Source organism: Loa loa (assembly GCF_000183805.2).
Source record: "Loa loa unplaced genomic scaffold supercont3.554, whole genome shotgun sequence".
Taxonomy (NCBI): Eukaryota; Metazoa; Nematoda; class Chromadorea; order Rhabditida; family Onchocercidae; genus Loa; species Loa loa.
Genome location: NW_018108734.1, coordinates 1 through 8,966, shown reverse-complemented (window position 1 = coordinate 8,966; position 8,966 = coordinate 1). Strand labels below are relative to the sequence as shown.

The window sequence follows — 8,966 nt, the reverse complement described above, 5'->3', positions numbered from 1 at the left end:
TATTATTATTATTATTATTATTATTATTATTATTATTATTATTATTATTATTATTATTATTATTATTATTATTATTATTATTATTATTATTATTATTATTATTACTATTATTATTACTATTATTATTACTATTATTATTACTATTATTATTACTATTATTATTATTATTATTATTATTATTATTAGTTATTATTATTGTTATTATTATTGTTATTATTATTATTATTATTATTATTATTATTGATCAATTATTATTAATTACTTAGAGTTTTTTAAGAGTTTTCCAAAAAAAAGAAAATAATAGGTCGTTTGTCAAAGTATGTTCTAAAATTTCTCACTTCTGCTTTCTCAGAATTTCTTCATTCTTCCTCTATCCTATAGGACAACTAATTCCTTGATTTCCCTCTCTCAATTTTATTTTTAAGCAAAATGAGAATACTTTATTGTACTGAAAGTATTTTTGCAAAAAGTTGCATGCGGTCAAACAATTTGTAGTATGTTTGATAAGATAGGAATTTTTTGAATATTTGTGAATCCAATGAATAGAAACGTTTCATAAAAAGGATGAGTGGATCTGCGAAAATTCTTTCCAAAATTTTAATAAATTCAGACTAAATTCTCATTCCTTTATACTGATAGGACATCATAATTCAAAGGGTTACTCCTTTGAATTATCAGCAACTACTATTACTAATCAATTTTCAACGACATGTGTAGTGCAATATTATCCGTACCATATCAGCCATGAATTCATCATACCGTTGACGTCTAATACTTCTTCTGACAATACTTCGAAAAGTTTCTGATTTCCTGCAAAAGCTCCCTCTTCTTAATGTTAGCAATACATAAAAAGGTCATTTTTTGGTTAACAACAGTATACTTTCATATATCTATCAATTTGTCAAGAATGTGGGGGAAGAACGGGAGAGATAAGAGGGAAAGGGAAGTAATGAATAGAAGTTTACCGAGAATCTCTTCTCATTTCCATATAATCGTATGTATTTGCAGTGTTTGCATTGGGGTTACCGTGGAATGCCATTGTATTCACTTAAAATTGATTAATTTGATGAGAAAAAAAAAAAATCTTCGAAATCCATCAATCAAAATTCCTTCCCCCACCCTTATCCTCTTTCTACCCCAAAACAGTGAATATAAATGGACAGGAGGGATATAATCATTCGTGTTATAGCATTAATTTAAATAAATTCTTCCAATCACTCTTTTTATAATTTTCAAATTTTTGCAATTAAAAAAAATCTTCGATTACTTTCATCTTATCATGTCCTTCTATTTTAATTCAGTTATCTGTGTGAGGGTATAGCAGAAATCGATCAAACTATAACAGTGATCTTCGACCTACTCATTTTTGATTAAAAGTAATCAAATTTATAAAATGTAAGAAGAGAGTAATCACAATTAATACTGAAATTTGATACAGAAATTGATATTAAAGTAAACTTACCTTCAACATATTTAATGGAAACGCAATTAGCAATTACTGTAAAATACCACACTAAGCCGACTTTCATTGTTTCGGGAAAAAATAATGAATGGTCTCTAATCGATATATATCTTTTACAGTGCTTTTTTTTCCGTTTCTACAAATTGAGAAGAAATTGAACAAATTTACATGAAGTAGATTAAATTTTGAAAATTTTAAAAGTTATTAAAGTAATGCCACAAATTTTAATCGTTAAATTAATTATGAAACTGTCAATTTTCTGTGAACACTTTTTTCTCTTTGTTTTCAAGCTGATAAGCTTATCACCTAGCATTTGTCAGTCATTTCGTTACATTATCATTCCATATGCCATTCACCAATTTCCATTTAGGTGATAGGAATTAAACAGTCTTTCTTTCTTTGTCATTTCTATCAGAACTGGGTTAATTTTAGGAGAAACTTCATAACCTAATAAGTTCTGGTAATAATTACATGAATAAATTTCTACCTATTGTAGTCCTTCCTATATTTCCCTCAGTTGAATTTCATAAATTCTTAAACTTAACATTTCATTAAAATTTGTGAATGGGGACATTTCAAAATACTAGAAAGAAGCATACGTAAATTGGTAAGCGAACTATTACCCAGAGAGTCATAATTGTTTATCCGATACTAAATGAGTACTGAACAGAGTGCTGCAAGTCAAGTGAAGAAATGACTGAAAAGGAGAGGTGACATCTCGAGTGAAATATCCTTAGTGGTCGAGATTGTATTGCACATCCACGGGAATACAGGTAATAACATATCGGATAAACCTCACTGCCCTGGCAATTCATTATTTGTTTTTTCCCCCGCATAATTCTTCCTTCTCTTCCTGCTTTCCATCTCATTTTTTTCACCTTTCTTCTGCATTTTGTATCATAGTATATATTCTGTTATGTATTTTCCAGGTACAATTTGATACATAACTGATTTTCTTTAAGAGATTGTAACTATGAATCGTAATCTAGTGAATATATCACGATTAGATCTCAATCTAATTGTATTAATATATCACTTTCTGCAAAGTTTCGAACTGTTAAATCTTATTAAAATTATAAAAAACAAATCGTTTCTCTTCAAATTCCATACATTTTCCAATATTTACTCAATATTTTTTCCCTCCACCTTTCTCTTAGAGGAATCTAAAAAAGCAGCTTTTATTATCAAACTAAAATATTGATTATCAAAGCAAAATTTATTTCACTTCTTAACAATCACTCAAGTGTTTCTAGTTTCAAAATTACAAAATTACATTAAAACCTATCTTTTAATTATTTTTCATATTTACAATAAATCATTGGATAATATGAAAGTAGGTTTATTTTAATTAGCCTATTATATTCTATGTCATTTAATTACTTTGGACACGTTTCTGAGTTCATAGAAATAATTTCAATCGCTTTTACAATTTTCCCACAACAACCAGCCATTCAATAAAATTCATTTATTCCTGTCATCACACTTAATGCTGCTATTTAATCCGGAACGTCCGGATGAAAGTTGCTACACCTCAATTTGATGATAATTTCAGTAAATACCAAATCATATCAGTTGTAATTTCTTTTTCTTCTCCTTTTGTGCAGTCAATGTATGAAACATTCACAAATTCTGTATTCTACTAAATTTATCAAAATTTCCACTTCTGTATTCAGCACGACGATGTCATTTACAATGGGAAGTGACACTTTCATTGTAACTGCTAAATTATTTGTGGAAAATCGATCACGTCTAGTGGAAATGCTGAAAAAGAAAGTTCATCCTGGAAGTATTGTACTGCTAAAAGGTGGCATGGAACAGAATCGTTACAATACAGATGCTATGGATCTTCCATTTCGACAAGTTCAATTCTTTCCTCTCTTTTTTACATTAAAAATTTTTTCTTATATTATTTTCTGATGCTAAAATTTTATATCATCCTTACGTCATTTTTTTGCATTAAAATTCCTTCCATTACTTTTTTTAACGCTGAAATTTCCCTTTGCGTCACTTTTTTCTTTTTGCCGTATAATTTACATTTCTTTATCATAATGTATCATTTAGGTGACATTCTTTCCCAACTGATAACTATCATGAAAAGCTGCTCGATTCGAATGTTTGTTATTCAGCTAATTTCCTTCACGTACAATTTTTAACTTTTTTCCTTCTTTACAGGAATCGTATTTCTTTTGGACTTTTGGAGTTCATGAAAGTAATTGTTTTGGTGCTATAGATGTTGATTCCGGACGATCATTTCTTTTTCCGCCACGGTTGCATCCGGATTTCTCCATCTGGCTTGGAAGGTACGATTTCTTCTTTTTTTTTGCAATAATATTGAGCTATCTCGTTCAAACCGTGGGAACGGAAAGTGATTATGATATGTTGTAATTTGACAAACATAAGGCTAAGGAACTAAACTAGGACTACTTTGTCGAAATTGTCATTTATTTTACTAGATGCAAACCATTTAAGAGTTAAATATTGGTTGCTTCATTGTCTCTTAATAATAATTACTGTTAGAAAATGAATAAACTGTTACCAAATAATTAAGTAATTTTAAAGCAACTTTACTGCTTTATTGATATATTTTCAATTTTTTCGAGCCGTTTTTTTCAAAACTAAGTTTTTTCTTCCTTTTTCATGCGAAACATTTCAAATTTAAAAAAATCAAACATTGCTAGTATCAACAATGAGGAATGGTACCAGAAGAAGTATCAGGTTGATGAAGTACACTTCAACGATAAAAATACCATCATTGAAACATTAACGAATTTACATGCAAAGCAATTGCTGTTGCTGGTAAAATTTTTATGTTCTCTTCTTTAATCATTTATTGATAAATATTAATTGTAAGCAGACATTCCAAGCAGTTTTATAAAATAAAAAAGAAAAAACATAGTGATAAGTTTGACCATTGACCTGTATGGTAGAAATCTTGTCAATTTATTAAAATTGTAAGAGGGTAAATATATCGCTATCAGTTCTACATATAGTTATTATTCATTAATTTTAAATGGAAAAATCTTTTTTTATTTTTAGAAAGCTAATAATTCAGATAGCAATGAAATATTGGAACCACCAATTATTAATGGACTAAACAAGTGAAAATTCTAGAACTTATTTTTTTTCTCTGATAAATTTGATATTGATAATATAACATAGGAAAAATTTAGATGGAAAAAAAAGGAGTTATAAACTCAACCGGAATTATAAACCTTTTTAGAAAGAGAATGAATAGGACGCTATCAATTAGTTGTTCAGGAAATTTTTCCTGAAAAAGTTTATTTGTGATGAATGACGGAACTGGATAAGGATATTTTTTCTCTTTGTACAAATCAAGTGCATCATATTTGGTTCAAATATTGCTCATTACAAAGAAGGTGACAATAACTTTTGCATTCAGTTTACCTTGTGACACATCGATACTGTATCAGATTATGGCTGAACTTCGTGTTTTCAAGACCGATCATGAACTTAATGTTATGCGTTACGTTTGCAAGGTATTTTTGAATTTATTCATTTTTCTTTTGAACATTTGACACAAATGTAAATATGCAAATCTCACTAATATTAAGTTAAAAAAAATGGTGACAAATACATTAGTGAAAAATAGCAATCATACGTCAGTCACTAGTCGTCAACTTATCACTTATAACTAACGAATCGACGAAAATTAGTTGAGATGGCGTAAGCTGGAAATTCGGCAGTTACTTTTTTCAAAAAATTTTACTGTTTGGATTTTGCGATGGAAAGTTTGATGCCCTTTGTCATACCACACTCTGGTGACAAGGACAAATGACGAGGCATTGGTGGACAAAGCTCTAAAATATCCACTTTATTCATTGTTATTTTAAATGAATTTCGGAGCATTATCATTTGTATCAAGGACAGTTACGTGCATAATTGCACGATTCACTTATTGTTCCGTTTTCACACTTACGTTTCAATTTTTAATAATCCACTGTTTCTAGGTCCAATAATGCTTGAGTTCAAAGGTTGCAGTTACCTTCGGAACCAGCTGAAATGCTGAAGACTTCCAGAATATTCTTACTTCATAGTTTACATGCTGTAACAATCCAATTAGCAGATTTATTGGTTTAGATAGATAATCGTTACATTATTAAGTAAGGGCTAATAGGTAAGAGTTATAAGTCCACTTCGCTATACTTGTCCATGTTTTATATACATCGTACTTTGAAATATACTTATGCAAATTTTTAGGTAGCATCAGAAGCACATAAAGCAGTAATGAAAGCAGTGAAACCTGGAATGTATGAATATCAATTGGAAAGGTATAAATTTAACTTTCCTCCTATAAATCAGGTAGAATTTTGAGCTTTCATCATACAAATATTATTACTGTTGTTATTTAACTTGACACTTACCTCAGATAACTTCAATGCCCAATTTTTTTCTGACAATTATTGAAATTTAGAATGAATTAATACACGAGTTCGTATTAATTAACAAAGATTGCATTTTAATTTCGGTGTCAACCTCTTCAATCAAATATACTTTCACTTGTTTTGAGTACACGTGCAATATGTGGAATTGAAATGTGAAATGAAGTTTGTCATCGTTTCAAACCATTTCACTGCTTATCAGCGATGAACAACTCGTTGATGCATTTAAAAGCTAACTTGAATGAAAAAATGTTCTGGTGAAAAAAAATAAATTCCGTATTTAAATTAAAAATTACATTTGAAATCCAAATGAAAAATAACGGACTGAAAAAAAAACGTAGAAAATGATTGATCGTTGTAGCTTATTTCGGCATCATTGTTATTATCACGGAGGATGTCGACATTTGGCCTACACTTGCATCGCTTCATCGTAAGTATTGGATTTTTAATAGTATTGGTTAGTAATTTATTTCATTCTGGAATAATTTAAGACAAACTTGAATTTTAACTTCTTTTTCTTGGAAGAAACTACAGTACACTCGGTTTTAAAAACTTAGACTCGTTAAACTCAATTTTGAAAGTCTTGGATTCGTCAAGTTTGAAAATCTTACGCTTGTTAAATTCAACTTCAAGAGTCTTAGACTGATCAAACTCAGCTTTGAAAGCCTTAGACTCGTGAAATTTAGTGGATGCAATAGTGCAATCCTACATTATGGCCATGAAAATGCGCCAAATTCCAAAGAAATTACCGATGGTGACCTGTGCTTGTTCGACATGGGTCCCGAGTATAACTGTTATGGTTTGTTGTTGATATGAATTCTCATTCTCATCCTTTCAAAATACTTTCAAATGGAAAAGAAACAAATAATACATGATAGAATGAAAGAGGAGGTAGCAGCAAGTTATCTTTGACCTCTAGCCTTGAAAGTATTTAAAAAAAAAGACTTTTGACCATTTTCTTTTGAAAAAAAAGACCATTTTCTTTTTTCCCGTCGTGATATCTTTCTTTTTTTTTTCACATTTTAAAAATACTCTTCTGTTTTTGTTGGTCATTTCCACTTTCATTTTAGCATCAGATATTACGACAACATTCCCGTGTAATGGTAAATTTACGGAAAAACAAAAAGTTATTTATAACGCTGTCTTGGCTGCAAATACAGAGGTATTTAAAGCTGCTAAACCAGGCAAGTTCCTTTATTTGATATTTATTTTCCGTTGATGATTGATTAAGTTAATTAACAAATACATCAGTTAATTAATCATTGAATAGTGATTGTTGATTATTATCCATAGGATGAATGATATTAGTTAATTAATCTTTGACAAGCATTTAATGATTATATAAATTATTGATATTAACCATTCTCGAACTTATATTTGTTTCACTTCCATTTTTCTTATTTTTTCAGTATTTAACTTCAATCTTTAATACATTTTGCATATTCTCACCTTTTACGTCTAGGCTTATTTCAATTCATTTCAATTCTTGCTCAGTTCAATTCTAACTTTTAATTTGACTCCAACTAAGCATTAGACAAATTGCAATACGATTCCCCGAAATATTCTAGGATGTGACTGTCAATGTGAGATGGATTATGTTTAAGATGTTTGAGAAATCTTAAAACTTCAATAGATACGTTCTACACAACAGTAATGAATGACTCTAATAATTATTCTTAAAATTTTGCTCTACAGTTTTCTAATCTTTAAAATCAAATTTTTTTCGAATATGAATTGTTTTGATTTTGAAAATTCTGCTCAATTTTTTTTTGTTGTGTTTTTTACAATTTAACTGTGTATATTTATATATTATATCTGTTTAATTAGATCAAAGATTGCTTGGGGGAAAAATTATATTTAATTGACTCACTTATACTGAAATATGGACCATTTCTGTTGCTTTTTTCCGAGCAAATTTTTTTAAAATTTGTTTTAAAGGATTACGATGGAATGAAATGCATATGTTAGCGGAACGGATCATACTGTCGCATTTGAAGGATGCTGGAATACTGAAGGGTGATTTGGAAGAAATGATGAAAGCACGAATGGGTGCGGTATTCATGCCTCATGGATTAGGGCACCTTATGGGACTTGATGTGCATGATTGCGGTGGTTATCTTGGAGTTAGTTATCTTTAGACCTTTTGACCTTTTGTTATTTATTTAGGAAAAAATCTTGGGAAATAGAAAATTAAAAGAATATATGTACAACAAAGCATGCAAATATGTAAATGATATAAATGCAAATTTATCACTAATATATAAAACTCTTTCTTCCTCTGACACCCAAAATAATCTCCATCAAAATGACATAGATTACTCTGGATGTTAGAGGTATGAAGAATCTGAGGTACGTAACATATCCCAAAATTCTAGAATTATGATTTTTCGAGAAATGAGAAATCTTGATTCCAAATCTGTCTGTTGGGAGTCATTTTTCTTTCTTATATATCTCCTTATATTCTCTCCAGGCTATCGCATATTTTAGATTTGCTACTAAATTTTGTTGATTTTCACTTTTTGCCCTATTTTTACTCCTCATTAAAGTGAAAACAGACATGTAAAGTGACTTTCAGGATGCTGAACTTCGATCAACACTTCCAGGCCTTAAGGCTTTACGTACAACGCGCACCTTGCGTGAAAGAATGGTGATAACCATCGAACCAGGATGTTATTTTATCGATACGGTATCTTTTAAATGCAATTTAATTTTCAGATCACATGAGGTGAAAGAAAATGCAACAGAACGTGCTGCATATGTATAATTTATTGTCCATTCCATCTTTCAGTTTTTCTCTTAACTCACTTTTCACTTATACTTTAACTTATTGTTTTTTTGAGATAGTTTGATTCAGCCTTCATTTACATTACTTTTCATCCACTATAATTTACTTTTTAATCAACTTCACTTGACCTAATTTTATTTACTTTTAATGAAGTGTTATTTATAACTTTCTACAACTTTCAAATTCCAGCTGCTTGACGCTGCACTTAATGATCCACTACAAAACAAATTCATTGTCAAAGAAAAGCTAAACGAATTCAGAGGTTTTGGTGGGGTAAGCTTCTTTTCTTTTTTTTTTTTTCTAGAGATTTACCTTGTGT

At 29.5% G+C, this 8,966-nt stretch overlaps 1 protein-coding gene across 1 annotated transcript; it reads left to right on the top strand.

Annotated features, from left to right (window-relative positions):
- Positions 1 to 3,142: 3,142 nt before the first annotated feature.
- On the top strand, positions 3,143 to 8,920 carry LOAG_10174 (hypothetical protein; the record flags this gene model as incomplete). The annotated part of the gene is made up of 12 exons (XM_003145701.1): positions 3,143 to 3,322; positions 3,635 to 3,762; positions 4,141 to 4,258; positions 4,499 to 4,560; positions 4,863 to 4,959; positions 5,681 to 5,751; positions 6,224 to 6,292; positions 6,549 to 6,661; positions 6,933 to 7,046; positions 7,801 to 7,985; positions 8,438 to 8,548; positions 8,837 to 8,920. Coding segments are annotated over 12 exons (1,332 nt in total), but the record flags the coding sequence as incomplete, so codon positions are not given.
- Between the last annotated feature and the right edge of the window lie 46 nt (positions 8,921 to 8,966).